The following is an 18,373-nucleotide window of genomic DNA, read 5'->3' as shown; positions in this document are numbered from 1 at the left end:
TTTTCTGCAAAGATTCTGCCAAGGAGTTGTCTTGGGCTGGAAAACCAGAAAAACCCCAGATTTCCCAGGGAAATAAATGGTAAGACCCTGAACTGAAACAAGTTCTGTGCCAGGCAGATGGGGAGAGGGGTGTCATTCAGATTTGTTCAGCTCCAGTGATATAGCCAATGCTGCTGTTTTTCCTTAGTGTGTTTGTGTTTACCCGAATTAAATAAAAAACTGTCACTGACTCCAAGAGGCTTGGTCAGAATGTTTTATTCTTGTAACTACTTCATATTACTTCATATAGAAGAGAGTCTTCGGCTGTAAGTAAGAGTTTGTGGCGGGCAGGCTGTTGCTACAGGAAAGAGCCCCTCATCCTTGAGTCCACTAGTTTCTCACTCTGTTTTATTTACCCCTAAGCTCAGGGGGCAATGACTTCAGTTTCTAGAAAACCAAGAATGTATCTTACTCCTCCCTGGAAACACTCCTCCAGTTACCGAGGGACATGGTACGGAGAAGCTGGGGAGCAGAGATGGCTAGCTGAGGACTGAAGAACCTATGTCCTGAATTCCAGATCCTGCATCATTCTGGACAGAACCATAGATATTTTTAGTCAAATAAAATAGAAGAGAATGCAGCATTTGGGGAAATATGAAGGAAAGAGTTTGAAAGCAACATTTAAATAATCGGCTTGTCACCCCCTCCACTCATGAGGAAACATTCCTTTCCACAGAAATCAAGACTTTTTTTCACACTAAAGTTAGATTCCTATTTACTTAGAAAGGAACACCCAACCCTACTTTGTTCTCTAGAGTCTTTTAGCTGTTAGCCGAACGGGGTTTCTGCTTCAACGTGGGGGTAGCTTGAGAACATCTTTCCCCATCAGGTTTGGTTATCTCCAAGCTGACTATTACCTGTTCCAGAGCAAACACCCGCTGGTTGAAATAGTACTGGATCTGTTCATTGGCGATGTTGATGCACAGCTGCTCAAAGGAATTTCTCTGAAAATTCTCAAATCCAAAGATATCCAAGATACCCACATTCATTCCATCCTCTGCACGACTGCATGAGAAAGAAGAATACGATTCTTTAGGAGGAAATGTCCATGGCAGGATGGTGAGAACACGTGTGCCCACGTGTCCACTGACACATCCACCACCCACATGTGGAAAGCAGTGTCCTGACACCTGGAAGGGGAGAAACAGTCCAGTGTCTTACACAATTTATTCTTTCCGTCTCTCAACAGTATTTTCAAATACTTTTTTTTTTTTTTTAGCCGTAGAATCCTTTAAAATCTTACTGAGAAGCTCCATATATGAAACAGATTAAAGAGGAGCCACTTGGTTTGAAGGGCTCCGGCTGCTGCTTACTTATTCTGCCTGTCTACCCACGAAGCTGAATTGGAACAGTGCTTTTCCGAATTTGATATTGTCAGTTCTTCTACAACATAGGAAAGCCCTCCTGCTTAGGAAAGAAAAAGTAGAAGTAGTAAAAACAATGTCAGATGCTATGCCTTAAAACTTTTCATGAAATGTCTCGTTTGATTCTAAAAACAACACAATGAGGAGGGTATTTCTATCCTTATTTTACAGATGAGGAAACTGTGGCTTGGAACATGCAGCTGATGTAGCTGGAGAGATGCAATGTGAGCTCAGGGTGTCCAGTTCCCTGCCCGGCCTGTTCCCTTACCCTACACTTCAGCAGCTCCATCCATCATTCACCTCTCAGGTATGAACACGTCAACTCTCCTGGACCTCACTGTGTTTTTTTAAAGGAGAAAGCTTAAGAGCTTTGCTAAAGAAACCCCCGAGAGAAGACCAAACACTTCCATTTGTAAAATCTGAGAGCCATTAGGGCAATGACAGCTCTGTCCCAGCCTCTGCTCCCCTGGGAACTTGCCATATGTTTTTTTCTGGCTTCAGGAGTGTATCGATTCTGTTCACAATCCAGCTGAAGAGCCTCCCATACAGGGCTTTGGACATGGCATCTCGGACATCCGCAGCCCTGTCAACGGTGTTGGCACGGACGATGGTCTCCCCCCGGGTGACCACACAGTAGGAAGTGAGGGCCTCCTGGAGCTCTTCCGGGCTGATACAGAGAACATAGGCAGCTGGAACAAAGAGGAAGGGTGACACTAGGGAGAGTGGCCAGCCCTGCACCCATCATTCATTCAGTCTGATAGTGTTTATTCAACTACTACGTGACTTTAGTTTAGAGTCAAAGATAAAAGAGCTAGGGTCCTAACCCCAAAAGGCATCCAGACTGACACAGTATCTCCCAAACTATTCTGAAAACACTTCAATGGCATCAGGTGAAAAAAGGAGAAGGGAGGAAATGGTTTTTTTTTCTTTTTTTGTCAAAAAAGCTTTACAATAGCTGCAGACTACAACTCCCCCTTGGACGTCACAAAAGGCATTAGTATATTAAAGGCCCTAAAATGTCCAGCAGTTTACCACAAAAAGGGTTTTGCTTTATTTAAATCAGTTTGTTTAGAACTGAGGATAGTCACTCCTTGTGTCACCACGACTGCCAATAGAACTTTAAACATAAACAGATGCTTTCTCTCCTGCACATGCTGATTTAGTGGGTTCAGAGGGGGGCCCAACCTCCAGTATTTTTTCAAGGTTTGTAGATGACTTTCAAAAGCAGCCAAGGTTAAGATCCACTGACCAAATATATCCGCCACAGATTCTGCAGAACATCTATTTGGGGCTTATAGAAGGAGCCCTGATGTTCCACAGGCCACCCTTGGGGAAATACTAACTAGCAGAAAACATCCAGAGCCAGGAGACAGATCAGCAAGAACTGCATTACATTCTAAAGTCTTGAATAACAACGAAAGTAAAAGAAACATGTGCTTTGGCAACACAGCACACAGGCATCAGATAATTACCATTTTCTAAAGCTTCAGCATTGGGTACCTCACTTTTATCAGTTTGATGTTGAGAAGAAATAGCTGCAAACTCAATGTTCCCAATATTCAAAATCCCAGCCAAAATTCTGTACACAGAGTGCACCTCCTGGAAAGGACATCAAGAACCATGTTTAAAGGTCATGGCAAATCAAACCAATGAGTCCATCCTGTGGTGGAAACTGCTAGTTGTCTAAGCTCATTCTCCCTTTTTTCCTGGGCATGGTAGACAAACTTCCCAACCTCCTTTGTAGTTAGGGTTGGCCATATAAGTAAGTTTTAATCATGGAGCAAACAGAATGATGTGGGCCACTTCTGGGCCCAGGCCTTGCGGGAGTGAGAACGCCTTCTCCATCCTCTTTCTTGTTGCTGTGTGGACTCTCAGCAACCCAGCCTCAACCACACCACCAGCAAGGATGCCTCAAACCCAATAATCACATGGAATGGAGTTTATCTGCAACCTGAACCTCTTACCTTGGGATGATTAAGTAAGACAAGTACTTTTCTTTGTTCTTAAACCACTTTTAGACATTTACTCTAATACTGGCTTCCAGATTCAGTCTTTTTTCCAAAGCCAAGAGACCTCTTTCGACATTAAATCAGAGGTTCTCAACCTATGGGTTGTGACCCACAGGAACTGTATTAAAGGACCTCAGCCTTAGGAAGGTTGAGAACCACTGCCTTAAACTCTTTTGAATATAGCTTTTATGAAATCACTGGGAGGGCATTCATTAACAGCTCACTAGAACATTCTGATGTTAAATGATAGAGTACTACATGGTTACGAAGTCAGGAAATATTTTGAAAGACTCATAATATCTAATATCTGTGAAATTATACTGTTGTTAATAATATATACAGTTAACCCCTGAACAACCTGAATTTGAACTGTACAGATTTACTTATACAACCAAATGGAGATTAAAAAAAAAAAATACAGCATTCACAGGATATGAAACCTGCACATATGTAGGGCTGACTTTTCATATAAAAGGGTTCCACAGAGCCAACTGTGGGATTTGATTATGCTCAGATTTTGTTATGAGGAGGGTATCCTGTAACCAATGCTCTACAAGGGACAACTATATTTGATCTTTGTCCACAGTTCTTGGCACAATAGCTTCTAAAACTCTCGTAACTGAGTGACAGGAATCTTAGGAGTCTTTCTTATTTGCAACAAGCCCTTTTCAACCATACCTGAGTTCATGCTAACCAGATGACTCTTTTTTTTTTTTTTTTTTTTTTTTGCAGTTTTTCACTGGATCCGGGTATGAACCTGCCACCTCCGGTATATGGGGCCTGTGCCCTATTCCTTTGAGCCACAGGCGCCGCCCTAACCAGATGACTCTTGATGGGCCTCTAGATAGCAGCAGGATAAAGAGGGCTTACCAGAGGAACCAATCATGTGATTAGAGGGTCAGAGCTTTCAAGCCCCCCTTACCCTACTTCAGGGAAGGAGACAAGGGCAGAAATTAAGTTAATGACCAATGGCCAATGATTAGACCATCATGTGTATGTAATGAAACCTCCCTAAAAATCCCTAGACAGGACTCAGAGAGCTTCCAGTTGGTGAACACATGGAAGTGCTGGGAGAGTGGTGTGCTCACAGAGCCTCTGTGTTCCTTCCCACATACCTTGCCTTATGCATTTTTTCATTTACCTATTCCTGAGTTGTATCTTTTGTAATAAACTGGTCATAGCAGGTAAAGTATTTTCCTGAGTTCTGTGAGCTGTGAATTCTAGCAAACCTGAGGAAGAGGTTGTGGGAGCTCCCAGTTTATAGCTAGTCAGTCAGAAGTGCAGAATATGAGGGACTTAAGATTGGTGTCTGGGCTCAGTGCCCAAACCAATAATCACATGGAATGGAGTTTATCTGCAACCTGAACCTCTTACCTTGGGATGATCAGCCACATGCACCAAGGCTGGTAGGCTCAAACCTATCCAGGGCCTAATAAACAACAACAACAACACACACACAAAAAAATAGCCAGATGTTGTGGTAGGCACTTGTAGTCCCAGCTACTTGGGAGACTGAGGCAAGAGAATCACTTAAGCCCAAGAGTTTGAGGTTGCTGTGAGGTATGATGCCATGGCACTCTACCAAGGGTGACATAAAAAGATTCTGTCTCAAAAAAAAAAAAAAAGATGGGTGTCTGAAGTCCAGGCAGCCTTGTGGGACTGAACCCTTCACTTTTAGATGCTAGTCCCAGGGCTGGGTGTGGTGGCGTACACCTGTTATCCTAGCACTCTGGAGGCCAAGGCAGGCGGATCCCTTAGCCTGAGCAAGAATAAGAACCCTACTCTAAAAAAAAAACCCTACTCTACTAAAAATAACACATGCCTGTGGTCTCAGCTACTCAGGATGCTGAGGCAAGAAGATTACTCAAGCCCAAGAGTTTGAGTTTTCTGTGAGCTGTGATGCCATAGGCACTCTTCCCAGGGTGACAGAAAGTATTAAATTGAATTGTAGGACACCCAGCTGGTGTTTGTTGGTGCATAAAAGAAAACCCTACGTACTTGGTGTTAGAAATGTGAATTTTAAAAGCTCAGCTGATCTAATTCCTATTATTATGTTGAAAGTTGAATACCATTAATGGTAAAAAAAAAAAAAAAGGATATTTATTTATATTTAAAGAAATTACATTTTCTGCTTATGAAACAATAAAGTGTATAGCCATGAAATTTCTGCATTTTATGCTTATAGATAGAGAAAAATAATTCTACAAAATCACTCAGGCAGGTAATTTGATTTAGTGCTGTACATAGCAGGAAACTAATAGGAACTGTCATTAGACCATTGATAAAGCATTGCCCCCCAAATTGAGTCTTCCTGTAAACATTACTCAGTAAAGCTAAAAAAGGAAAAAAAACAAAAAAAAGCACCCAGAACACAGACTGTAACAGTGACATCTGCTGGATACCTGATAATGCTACAGAGACAAATGAAGATTTTAAACCAGGCTTCTACTAGAGATAAATGTCGTCCTTCCATCCTCTAAATCAAAGGCAGGATGTCATGTATTTTTTACTTCAAGAATCACTGTTTAATCACACAACTTAAGAGTGGCTTAAGGAAAACACCTATTAAATAGGTTTTCTGGGACTTGCTTGGATTTAACATGACAGCACCAAATTACCTTGATCAATACAGTGTGAGGGGTGCTGAATACATGGAGAGGCTTCCCACGGAAGCAGATTCCAGAGGGCAAAACACAGACTTCTTTGCAATTAGTTCTACATCTGCTATTTCTATATCCAATTATCAAGAGGTTATCTAAGACTCTCAGTACTCTTAGAAAACAAACGTATTTCCTCTAATTAAAACATACACACACACTTTATATATTGTAGTACAAGCCTGGAAACCTCCCAACATAAGGCCTACGGGCATTCTACCCCTGGGCTGATCATCACCAAAGAACATGTTGGTTAAAGACCACATCCCTGAGACCAGCATCCCACGCCCATTGCCCCTCTGGCAATATCCTCCTCAGCATAATCCCTAGACCAGTGGGTGTCAACCTGTGGGTCACAACCCACAGGAACTGTATTAAAGGGCCAGGGCATTAGGAAGGTTGAGAACCACTGCCCTAGACAGTCATTTAAAGTGGACAAAAACTCATGGGTTCAAATACCACAGGAATCACTGAAGTTCATGGTAGCTGGGGTTCCGTTCTTGGTTTAGTGAGGGGAATTACAGAGGGGTATCCAATGCCCAACATACTAATAAGTTATTAGCCTTAGGGTGCGCCTTATGCTACATTTCTGGGCTATTCCACCCACTTGACTCCTTTACCTTTGATCTTAGGTTAACTAATTTTTCCTTTCTGAACCAAGAACCTACATCCACCTCTGTGTTCGGGTCAAAACATCACCCATATACAGTCATGGTAGAATTCAATCCCTTAAATGTCCATCTATGGGATTGCTCCTTCATCCCTAAAACCCTTGATCAAATTTCTCTCCTTTTCTCCCTGCAGACGACCTGGAAGGGCTTTTTGCCTTCCTCACCTGCCCACTTCTTCTTGCTTTATGTCTAGCTATGCAGCCTTTCCTGGCATCTCTGCCTTGCCCACAGCCCTGAATTTTGCTATGCAGCTACCTCTTTTTATTTCTACCAGTTTCCCACTTTCCAGATGATAAAATGGAATAACTTCACTCAAGAAGACTAACAATTCAACTAACTCTAGACTAACTGCAACTGAGTTTCTCAAGTTGTTTTTGATGAGTATGAATTCAGTTTCACTACCAGTCAGCAAAAGTGGGAAAGAGAGCAGTTCTCCAACAAAGCCTGATTGCAGGATATGCAGTCTTTGGTGCATTTCTCTTTCTCTTAGAAGATATTTCCTTCACTGGCATAGGTATTCTATAGACAGAGATGAGACTAAGTTGAAAGTTGAGAAGAACCTTGGTTTCTTCTGCTAGGCTATCCCTGACTTAAGGAAGTCACCCCTGGCCTGGCTGACAGGATCCCTGTTTCTCTGGGATCTCCCTAGCAACTTACCTCCCCTCCCAGTCTCCCTTTACTGACCTTCTTTTTTGTAAGTCTCTTGTTTTTCACCAGTTTTGCCATGAGCACTGCAATAGGATAGGCCAATAGGCCTTCTTCCTACAGGCCATATTATAGCACTCAGTCTCCTTTGCAGAGAGCCAACCTCTGGCTTCTGTTTTTTTGTTTTGTTTTGTTTGTTTGAGGCAGAGTCTCACTCTGTGGCCCTTGATAGAGTGCTATGGTGTCACAATTCATGGCAACCTCAAATTCTTGGGCTTAAGCGATTCTCTTGCCTCAGCCTCCCAACTAGCTGGGACTACAGGCACCCACCAAAACACCTGGCAATTTTTTAAAAGACAAGACGTCTTGAGCTAGGTAAGGCTGATCTCCAGCTCAGGCAATGCTCCCGCCTTGGCCTCCCACAGTGCTGGAATTACAGGCATGAGCTAACATTTGGCTTTTTTTTTTTTTTTTGAGACAGAGCCTCAAGCTGTCACCCTGGGTAGAATGTCGTGGCATCACAGCTCACAGCAACCTCCAAGTTCTGGGCGATTCTCCTGCCTCAGCCTCCCAAGTAGCTGGGACTATAGGAGCCCACCACAATGCATGGCTATTTTTTGGTTGTAGTTGTCATTATTGTTTGGCAGGCCTGGGATGGATTCAAACGCACCATCTCTGGTTTATGTGGCTGGCACCTTATTTGGTTTCTTAAACGTCAATAATATCTTACTGTCTGTAGTCAAGACATTGGAAATCCTCAAGACTCCCAGGTGACATTGAACACATAACCCTTCCATCTCTCTTTGGCAGTATTCTCTCAATTCATAACCTTTTTTAAAGAAAGGGAAGAAAATTTTGCCCTGATCTTAAAGTCTTCTCCCTAACTTCTGTGTCCTAGGATCTACAATATATATTCAATTCTGACCATTGTATTTATTATCTGACCAAAAAGTTTTCATTTAGCATTAAATATAAATACATATAAAGCTCAATTTATTTAGGAATTATCATAATTCCTACCAGCAAGACAAGTACAATATTTAAGAAATAGTATGGTTTGGCTCCATAAATAAGAATTTTAAAATACAATCTACACAATAGGGTTTTAGACATAATCCCCCCAAGCTCCCTACAAGAAGCCATCATCATTAGTGGAAAAACTCCTCTACCAGGGAAGTTTCTTTACAATAAACTCAGGGTCAAGTGTTCTTTCAGATATTTTTGGCTGGCATCCCAGAATTAAAAATGCATGCTCCTGAGTCCACACTAAAGTTTGCTACTCTTAATTTTGCTGTAAGGGCTTGAGGAAAACCGAAGGAATTCCTGCAGGGAACTAGTGACATTATAAGAAAAGACAAGAACCATAATTTTAATTGAATTGACCAGTTCATTTAAGCTTTATTTAGAAATGTCTGCCAGAAAAACCTAATGGAAAGTTCTGTTGCATCAGCCATTTGGCATCTGCTGCCTGACTATACTCAACAAATCTCTCTGAATTGATTCACAGTCCTTTGAGTTTATAAACACAAAGTAAACTAAGATAATTCAGAGAAACAGGTTGTCTACAGAGACAGAACCACAGAATTCAGAGTCAGGGAAACAGGATCCAGCCTTCTCCCTCCGTTTCCAAAGGTACTGACATAAATGGTTTATTTCTAGTATGAATTAACAGGGGATATGGTGAAGATACACACATACACTACACTACTTTCTGGTTATTCAGTAAGAGACCAGACCGGGCCAGGCACAAATTAAGAGTGTTCACCATCTTTTACGTTTCTTCTCATATTCACTTATACATTCATTCATTGATTTCTATTGTAATTTTTTCCCACTGGGGTTAGAGATGGCTTACTTCAAGGGCATATACTTAACATATGTAATTTCTTGTTTTTTTAATGTTGCTTTTAATGTCATTACTTTAAGACAGATTTTTAACAGTTTTTAATGTTGTTTATCTAATAACAATTAGTATCTTTTATTATTATTAGCAGTACATTTCTATTATTAGAATACCACTTTCTTTTAGAGCTAGGACCAATCTCTTTATAATATTCTAAAACCAGCTTCATATTCACTGCAAGCAAAATATTACCCCTACTAATAATGATTATTAACCCTGACTTCTCTATCCTTTTAAGGAAATGTGCCTCTCAACACTCTGGCATGACCCAGGTGACTTTAAGTTGCTCTACCTCCATCTCTACCAGGCTTCGACTTTTCTTTGATGGTTAAAAACCAGTTCTGTAAGTTAATAACCATAAAGGTCCTTTAACAATGCTGGAACCAGTTTAATTGCTCTTCTCTAAGAAGCCAAGGGAAATATATTTTTATTTTTATCTGACCTTTGGGATTTTCCACTGTCTGTTGGCTTAAAGTCTGTGGGAGGTCGACAGAGAAAATTAACAGCTGGCTGGGGCGGGGGGAGGTGTTATTATGACTAAAATCAACCATGCAGGGGAGGGAAGGGCAGCTCAACTCCCTGGATTGCAGAAGCAATCCTTTATCTGGAGTGGCTGTCCCAGGGTAACTTGGGTGTCTTATAATCTAATCCCTTAAGATTTACCACTCTCACCTACCTCCTAATCATTCACCCCCTTTGTTGGAAAAGCAAAAGAATCTATATATTTTGCAAAATTGATGGCATGAAGCTCAGAAACTAGGGGTATAAATATTGTCTGTCACCCCCTGCATACATTTAACAGAGACAGCCTGCATCTCGAATGATAAGAGTAGGATAGTACTTTGAGTCACAGTTAATAATGTACAACTCTGCCCCATGGAGAGGAAGGAACAGAAGAAAGTTGAAAGCATTGTAATTAATTTGTCTTCGTGACCAAGAAGCTACCTGCATAGATATATTTCTGTAGCTTTGAGTGTAAGCCTCATATTCCTGGACTCCTGCTCATAATTCACTTTAATGGTTGGAATAATCCTTAACTCAGGAAAGAGGAAATGCTGCTTTGATATTTGTTATTTCAGGTATAATGAATTGAAGACAGTGATAACCGTTCTTTCCCACACGGTCCTTCCAACAGTGTTTCACCTATTTCGATGTTCACCTGAGCATCTTGCTAAAGTTCATGTTCTGATTCAGTCATTCTTAGGTGGACCTACCTGAGAGCCTACATTTCTAACAAGCTCTCAGATGATGACAACGTTTCTGGTCCTTGGACCACACTTTGAGTAGCAAGACCACCAGGGAATGTGAAAAGCAAGTATGCTTCCCCGAGTTAGAACATCCACATCTTCACTCACATTCATCTAAGAATATTGACACTTGAGTTTCTTTCTTCACGATCACTTACCTTGTCAGTGAACCCTATAATTCTGAAGCAATGCTGAATCGCTTCAAACTGTCTTCTGTAAGACTCCTTGGAAGTTATGTCATGCATCACCCTTCCAGTTTCATCAGCTATGTACCTAAAGGAAGTGAAGCATGAGCAAGCAGAATGAGCGTTGGCGTGGAAAATGGCGCCTCCAACGCCAGGGCAGGCGCAGTCTGAGCTGCTTCTTCACAAGGGCATTTCCTTCACAGTCTAATCTGTGTGGAATTGGCACAGAGAGCTGAGTTGAGTGGCTGCAGGTGAGTTTTTTTGAACTTTCTAGAGCCCACAAGGGGTGAGATGCAGTTCCTCCCACCTTATCCTGGAGAATTTCCATGAGATAGACTCTGAGTTTCCAGTTAGGAAAATAGATCCATTTACTTCCAAGTTTGCCAATGGCTAATTATATAGGTATTAAACAAGAACAATCAAAACCCCTGACACTTACCTCGGAGGCTTTTCCTCGGGAAGTCTGAAGTCAGAAAGTTTCTTCTGGTGATAAAGACCAGCATAAATATAGTAAAATATGTGAAAGTTTTTCTCTCCCCTGAAGAGAATAAAAAAAGGGGACTTTGTTAGCAACCTATTTTGTGCTTTCCCATCCTAAGTAATTTTGCACCATTTTCTCTTTGTGCAAAAGATTATTCCATAGCAAATTTACATTTTCAGGCAGTGAAATAAGATACCTCCGATTTATAGAATAGTAATAGTAATGGGATTAATATGGTAATTGTCACAATGCTGCAGGATTAGCCCCACAACTTTACTGTAAGCAGAAGGAAGTTTTAGAGAACGGGACAGTCACAGGAAACAGCTCAGGTTATCTTCCTATTCCAGCTGAAACGCTTATGCATCTGAGCCACAAGCCTTCTGTTGATAGCCCAGATTGTTTCAGAGACAGTGAGAAATCAGCCAAATCTCCTACTTCACTGGTGCCCTAGATAAGAAGTAGCTTGCCAGTGTACAGCAGATTAGGGAGCAGAAATGGTCCAAGAGCTGAGGTCTTCTCTCTCCCAAAAAGGTGTTTTTTCAAATACCATTCAAAATGTCATTCATCAGCACCCCTGGTCTCCTGCCATCTATCTCTTTAAGCCACCTTGGCCAGAGTCTTTTCAGATAGGTGCTACTCTAAGCATGGTCTGTGGACTGGTATCAGCTTGTAACTTTAAAAGGAATTGGAAAATATATGGCTAGACATTTTATAGAAAGTGACAGTGCCATGACGTCTAAGACATGACGATTTTCCTGATAAATCATTTTCATTATATTTTACAAAGGTATTAATTTATAATGGATTGGGATTTTTTTTTTAAAAATGGTCCCTTAGCACAGAGAGTTTGAAAAGCACTGCTCTAGATCGCTTTCTTTCCTCTGAAGGAAGACAATCTCTTTTGTCGATACCCTAGATTTTGGCAAAATCTCTCCTTGGCCAATCTGGCTCTATGGAAAGAAATCTTGTCTTCTTTCTTCCCCTTGGCCCCATCTGTGGCACGGCCTCCACCCTTGTCTTCAGCCTCTCTTGGTATTTTCACCTTCCTTTGGTTGTTTATTTTGTCAAAGCTCTTCTGGTGTGTTGTTATCCCTGCCCTGCCGTCTAGATGACTTTATTTGCCATTTCTCACTCATTTCTTCACTTAACTAATAAATTTATTTTCATTTTTCACCTTTATTTTTACTTTTTAAAGTGCATGTTACTATGTACATTTGAGGAAGACAACATGATGTTATGGGATGCTTATAGTTCAAAGGTGACTCTTCACTAATAAATGTAGTGTGTGCCAATCATGGCAGGCACCCAGCCAGTGGCCAGGGATACAGGACTAACAGGTTTCTTGTCCTCTTGGACATGGTGTCCTCCTTTCTCATGGTGTAGTTAGATGAAACAACAAGAAAAATTGTGATGAGGACTTTCAGAGAAATGAGCAAGGGGCTGAGATAAAGAATCATGGTGGGGCAGGCACAGTGGCTCACATCTGTAATCCTGGCACTCTGGGAGGCTGAGGCAGGTGCATTGCTTGAACTCAGGAGTTTGAGACCAGCCTAAGCAAGAGCAAGACTCCATCTCTACTAAGAATAGAAAAACTAGCTGGATGTAGTTGCAGGCACCTGTAGTCCCAGCTACGTGGGAGGCTGAGACAAGGGAATCACTTGAGCCCTAGGGTTTGAGGTTGCTGTGAGGTATGATGATGCCATGGCACAACTGAAGGTGACAGAGTGAAACTCTGTCTCAAAAAAAAAAAAAAAAAGAATTATATTGGGGGGTAATGGTGAATTATTTATGGCAAATCAGGAAAAGGAATCCCTAAAAAAATAACACTTAAGTGAAACCCTGAAGCATGAGAAGGAGCTGGAAGGAACTACAAGAAGGAAAAGCATTCCCCTCGGAGCAGCATAGACACAAAGGCTCTGAGCACAACCGCCATGTAGGATCAAATAGTCCTAGGGAGAAGGGCATAGACAGGTGGGCAGGGCTAGCCCACGGAAGGCTCATAGGGTCTTCTATGTTAGGTCATAATGAGGAATTTTTTGATTAAGCACTTAGAATTCTTTGAGTCTTAAACTGGAGCTGGGTTGCTCTGTAAGTGTGTGACATGAATAAACTTGTGTTAGAACATGTATTTTCCAGCTGCAGGATGAAGATCAGACTATAAGAAGCCAAGATGGATACAGGAAGACCAGTTAGGAGGTCCAGCTGAGAAAGTATAATGGCTCGGATAGGGCAATGGCAGTGGTGATGGAAAGCAAGAGAAAGATTATTTTGGAAAAACAACAAAAACAATGTCTTACAGGCTGAGTATGTGAAGGAGAGGGACTTGGCGTCTGCCTTCCAGGTTTCTAACTTTAGCATCTAGTGATGGTGGCCCCATTTACTGAGACAGGAAGTGGTGTGCCTGAGATGAATATTGCTTGTTCTTTAACTTCTGTTGAACGTGCAGGCTTTGGTCTGACCCTCTTGGAATTTTTCTGCAGATACCTCTAATTCTTAATTCTTCTACACTTTTCCTGCCAACACCCATCCCTCACATAAATTCAACTTGATTTTCATCTCTTTGTCTTTCAGGATTGGATAGGTTTTGCTGCAATAACAAATGTCCCAAGATTTTAGAGGCTAAACTCAACTTACTTAACTCAGACAACATGTTCCAGGGGGGTCAGCAATGGGGCTGTGCTAATAGGCCCAGGCAAATGGAACAGCCACCATCGTACACTTTGCCAGTCTCTGGGATATTCTGAGTACATGCCTATTTGCCAGAACTGGTCACATCCCCAGACCCCACCACAAGGGAGAATTGTACAGTGTGCCCAGAAGCTGGCAGAACTACATGGGTTAGATGAGCAAGACTTGCCCAGGCCTCATCTTCTCTTCATCTCATTTAATTCTCACAACAGCCTTGTCAGGCTGGGCATTATTTTGCATATACTGCAGATGAGGAAAGCAAGGTATAAGAATATTTCTGTGAATAAGTGACATATCATGAGTGACCTAGCTGTCAGTAGAACTGACCTCACATCTCTGTAAAAGACCATTTTACATTTGAACATAGTACACTATACTTTTCATTCTGTCAGAGGTAGCTCCTTAAGCTTTATTTTTATTTATTTATTTTTTGACATCCAAATCTGGCCTGTTTTATTTATTTATTTTTATTGTAAGGGTACTATGGCTCCCTAAGCTTTAAAATCATTCTAATTGGGGGAGAAATAAATACAGGACTTCATAAAAATTAAGAAGCCACAGGGAAGATTTAATGATTCTTATTCTTCTTTCCCCTCAGAATATCAGGGCATACATGTGTTTTGTTTCTATACTTTGTACAGACTGAGTTAAAGTTACAAGTGTGCCCTTCACCTGGATATGTGCACAGTAGGTGTGACTTTCCCCTTCCTCCTCCCTCTGCTTGATTTTCATGGAGATTTACTTCCACATATGCACTTAAGTATTGATCGATTATTTCCTATTTGGTATTGAGTACATGTGTTTGTTTCTCCATTTTTGTGATGTTTCACTTAGAAGAATGGTTTCCCATTCCATTCACTCTTTTTGTTCACTCGTTTAATCGCCAGTCCCTACTGTGTGAGGAAACTGAGCATGCGTGATAGAGGAAGATGTTTGGGTTCTCAACTTAGAGCAAGACCTGTGAACTCTCCCTGTACAGTATCTCTCAGACTGCTCCATTGCTCTCCATCTCCCCTCTACCACCTTAGTGAGGCCAACACTCTTTCTCACATGGATTTGGCAATAGCCTCCTAACGGTGTCAACACAATTCCTCTCGCGTCTCCTCCAGTCCATTTGCCCAGTGAAGCCTGTGTGATCATTTCAAAATGTAAGCTGGGTTGCTTGAAAACATGCAGCAGCTTTCTTTCACCCTGAGAAAAAGCTTGAAAATCCTCAGCTTCATTCCAAAGACCTGCATCTTCTGGTCTCAGTCTCATCTTTGCCACTCTCTCTCTCCCCAGTCTGTCCCCTTCTTGATATAACTCCCAGTGATCTTCAAATGTCAGATATAATGTCTCAGACACAGGGAGCCGCTCTTTCTTCCAGAAGTAGGTCACATGCCTTCTCCACTTTCACCTGCGTAGCACCTATGTCACTTCCTGGGATTTATTGCAATTGTTCCACATTTAAGTAACTGCTTCATGCCTGTGATCTACCCCACCCCTCCACCATCCGCCACACAATCCAAGTCCATGAAGACAGGAATCTTTTCTATTTTGTTTACTCTTGCAACCTCAGCAGAGAACACAGCACTGGCATACAGCAGGCATCAAGAATGCATGGATATGTGTGTGTGGAGCCACTCTCCTGAGGAGCGCTGATGTCCTGTGATAATAATTATTATCATTATTATAACAGAAAGAGTGGCTAACACAGTGATAAGCATGTACCATATCTGGACTCTATTAGGTAATGTCATATAAACAAACTCATTAATCCTCACAAAAAATCTATGGGGTCAGTTCCAGTAGCACCTCCGTGTCACAGATGAGGCACAGAGATATTCATGAAATGCCCAAGGTAAGAATCAGAGCCAGCATTCGAACACAGAGCAAAGTCCACGGTATTGATTATCATTACCATACTGTTTTCCTTGAAAACAGAGTAACTGGCTCTCTCTCTCTTTTTCTCCCTCAATCTAGGGGGAAAATTAACATGTAGAATATTCTCAGGGCTTCTTTTTAATAAACAAATTCAATTTAACAGACCCAGTGATTTTAAAAAGTGCCCACAATGCTGCTAATTTCTACCTCACATGACCAATTCAGGAGAAACAGGCATATCTATCCCCAAAACACACCAACTCTGACCTTTTAGACTCTGCCCGTTAACATCTTTTAGATCAAAGACTACCACTGATGCTTTGCTTAAGTAATTCTTTGTTCTGGGGGAAGCTAGGGAAATGCTAAGAACAAGGATGAAAATAGAACCATTGAAATTCCCAAGGCCTCCCAGTTCATACAGCAGAACAAAAGCAGCATGATAAAGTAGGACACCTACTCTGCCTGTTTTACGACTCTGGATTTTTCAAGTAGATATTCAGAGATTCTCGCTCCCATCACAACTCCAGTTGGTGTAAACATCATTTCCAGATATTTTCCAAAACGGCTTGAGTTGTCATTGATGGCAGTGCATGCATTCCCAAAGGCTTCCACCAGGGAGTTGACTTGTAGAATTTTCTCTCTCAAAGTCTGATTATTGGCCTGTGCCAAACAGAGAACAGTCAAGAAGAGCCTAGATGGATACATTACTCCCACAAAGCTACCAGGCACCCTCCCTTACCCACCCAAATTCATATTATCCTTTAATGAAGAGCTCCATGTAAGGGAAATCAACATCAACTACCAGCATCATTTTCTCAGACAAGCACCTTCTTAGGTACATATGAATCAGATCAGGCTGGATTAGGACAGCAATTTTTAAATCCAACACTCCATTTAAAATCCTTGGCAGATGACATGTCTAAACAGTTTAGACAGAATTTTAAACATATTCCATAATTTTTCTCAGTCATCCATTATAACTTTCGATAAACCTCATCTATTCCATAAATCCTTTGTTAGTCACCTAACACACTAATTCTGAGTATAAGTAACTCCTAGACTACTGGTGAAGTCATTCTTTCAATGTCCATTTCACCACGCTGAAAATTTTCATTTTCCTCAACTTTTGCTCCCAAATTTCAATTTTCCATCGCTTTAATTCTGGTAGCAGCTCTCCCTGATCCTGTTCCTAGTGCTTTACCACTATTACTACTTAATAGCTCAATGTTTCTATTACACTGAAAACATGAAAATTAATTGCCAATAAACTAGCAAATTCCTACTGGCATTATCCTCCTCCCCCCAGGAAAGAAGGAGAGCATGCTGACATCTGAAGAGGACTTGCTATCAGAAGGCAAACACAACAAAGAAGGAATTTTTTTTATGTAACCCCTAATTAAAAAAAAAAATAACCATTACTTTCATTACTTATAAAATATGAAGTTACTCTATAGGAACTTGATACATAAAGCAGGTTAGTCGATACCTTTCCCAAGAAAGTCAAATGCTGAACAATCAGGTGGGCACTTTCTGTCTTCCCAGAGCCACTTTCTCCACTGATGACAATGCACTGACACAGAAAACGGAGTGTCAAAAGAATTCATAGCACAGAAACAACTTGCGTGGTCAGCCATGGTTTTCATATAATACCCACTACTACACACCTTAACTTTTCCCTGAGAAATGTATCTTAGGAATCTTCCCACTTCGGTTCAGGGAGAGCTTCTTCAACTTTCTAGATAGCCACTTGCTTTTCCATCATACAGATGCACTATAATTTATTTAACCAGTCCCATATTGATGGATACTTGAGTTTTTTATTTTGTCATTACAAACAATATTGCAATGAATGGCTGTATGTATAAGTCATTATAGTACATGCAGATTTGCAGAGTACATTCCTAGAAATGGGGATGTCAGACCAAAAGGTAAATGCATTTGTAAAATTGATAGGTGCTACTAAATTGCTTTCCTAAGGACCAGACCAATATGAGGATGCCTGCCCTCCTGCAGCTTCACCAACAGAGTATAGTGGATTTTTGCCAATCTGATAGGTAAAACAACGGTATCTCAGTACAGTATTAATCTGCATTTTTTAAATCATGAGTAAGGCTAAGTCTCCTTCCATAGGCTTAAGAAGAGCTTCTTTTCTGGGACCTGTCTGTTTCCTTTGCCTATCTTTTATTGCATTGTTGATCTTTTTATCATTTACTTCTAGAACTCTCTATGTATAAAGGAAATTAGTAGGTGTGACATAATAGAATTATATATAGATCTTTGTCTCTGGTTCCTGGCATAAAGCTCCCAAAACCCTTGGAATTTCCTGCATGGTAGAAATGGAAGGAACATCTTTCGTTACTCACAAGGAGCCCCTTTCAACCATGCCTCAGTTTATTGCTGAGTAACAAAAAGTTTCAAGATTGAGCTTCAGGATGGGGGCTGGTCACTAGAAAGACCAAGTACATGATTAGAGAGTGGGAACTTTCAGTCCCACCTACCAAAATTAGGAAAGGGAGGAAGGTTAGAGATTGAATGATAAAAATTCTTTTTTTAGAGTCTCACTTTGTCACTCTTGGTAGAGTGCTGTGGCATCATAGCTCACAGCAACCTCAAACTCTTGG

General features: G+C 41.2%; 1 protein-coding gene across 1 annotated transcript in view; it reads right to left on the bottom strand.

Moving 5' to 3' along the window:
* The window catches only part of MYO3B (myosin IIIB), a 429,342-nt gene that overhangs the window by 215,651 nt on the left and 195,318 nt on the right, over window positions 1-18,373 (bottom strand). Inside the window, exons 11-17 of the mRNA XM_012812078.1 lie at window positions 17,239-17,322; window positions 16,210-16,412; window positions 11,160-11,258; window positions 10,694-10,808; window positions 2,876-3,002; window positions 1,882-2,092; window positions 897-1,044 (exon numbers count right to left, since the gene is read on the bottom strand). Coding sequence (XP_012667532.1) covers window positions 897-1,044; window positions 1,882-2,092; window positions 2,876-3,002; window positions 10,694-10,808; window positions 11,160-11,258; window positions 16,210-16,412; window positions 17,239-17,322 — 987 coding nt within the window. The remainder of the gene's footprint in view (window positions 1-896; window positions 1,045-1,881; window positions 2,093-2,875; window positions 3,003-10,693; window positions 10,809-11,159; window positions 11,259-16,209; window positions 16,413-17,238; window positions 17,323-18,373) is intronic.

This window comes from Otolemur garnettii, unplaced genomic scaffold, assembly GCF_000181295.1.
Source record: "Otolemur garnettii isolate 467f Iridium unplaced genomic scaffold, OtoGar3 scaffold00187, whole genome shotgun sequence".
Classification (NCBI taxonomy): Eukaryota; Metazoa; Chordata; class Mammalia; order Primates; family Galagidae; genus Otolemur; species Otolemur garnettii.
Note: the sequence above shows the minus strand (reverse complement) of the source record. Positions and strands in the feature narration are given on the sequence as shown.